The 633-nt window shown below is 57.3% G+C and overlaps 1 protein-coding gene across 1 annotated transcript in view; it reads right to left on the reverse strand.

The window, feature by feature from the left end:
* Positions 1–20: 20 nt before the first annotated feature.
* LOC104272944 (mitochondrial ubiquitin ligase activator of nfkb 1-A-like) overlaps positions 21–633 on the reverse strand; it is a gene marked incomplete at its 3' end in the record, with an annotated part of 895 nt that continues 282 nt past the window's right edge. The window contains exons 2-4 of the mRNA XM_009868062.1: positions 464–551; positions 263–383; positions 21–75 (exon numbers count right to left, since the gene is read on the reverse strand). Coding sequence (XP_009866364.1) covers positions 21–75; positions 263–383; positions 464–551 — 264 coding nt within the window. The remainder of the gene's footprint in view (positions 76–262; positions 384–463; positions 552–633) is intronic.

Here is a 633-nt window from a genome sequence, read left to right on the forward strand (position 1 = left end):
GCCCCGGTGTCTGATGAGGCCAGCAAGAAGGGGACGGTGTAGACCTGCTCTGAGAGCACCCGCTCGCTCTCGCTCCTGCAAGTGGAGAGCACAGTGCTGGGATCTGGACAATGTGGAGGAACTTGTTGCTCCCGGGGCTCAGCGGAGGATAGGGACTAGAGTCTTTAACTGAGCTGCTTTCTGCCTCTCAAGCGGCCCCATAGTACAGGGCTCTGGATCCACTGGTGCAACCCCACCCTTGCTGTCCCCTCCCATCGCTCACCAGTTCTGGGCCAAGCTGTTCCAGACCAGCCGATACTCTTTCACAAGCAGTTTCTGGATCACGCCCTGAAGCCCCTCATGATAATGGCTCGTCAGCGCAGCTTTGGCTGGCAGCACTATGCCTAAGGACCAAGGGATGTATCACTGCCAAAGGAGGAGAGCCGGTTCACTGTCCCAGTGTGGGGCCACAGGGTCTCCTTACCTTCCAGGGCAACATAAGGCAGACATCTCTCATCAGCTGCAGACACTATTGCTGGTAAATCATCATCAACCTGGAGCTTTGGGGCTTCCTGGAAGAGCAGGTACTGAACGTCAACACGGATAGGGGCGGATGGGCTGGCAGGCAGAGGGCGGATCATGCATGGCTTTGTG

Source organism: Apaloderma vittatum, unplaced genomic scaffold (assembly GCF_000703405.1).
Source record: "Apaloderma vittatum isolate BGI_N311 unplaced genomic scaffold, ASM70340v1 scaffold30704, whole genome shotgun sequence".
NCBI classification, from domain to species: Eukaryota; Metazoa; Chordata; class Aves; order Trogoniformes; family Trogonidae; genus Apaloderma; species Apaloderma vittatum.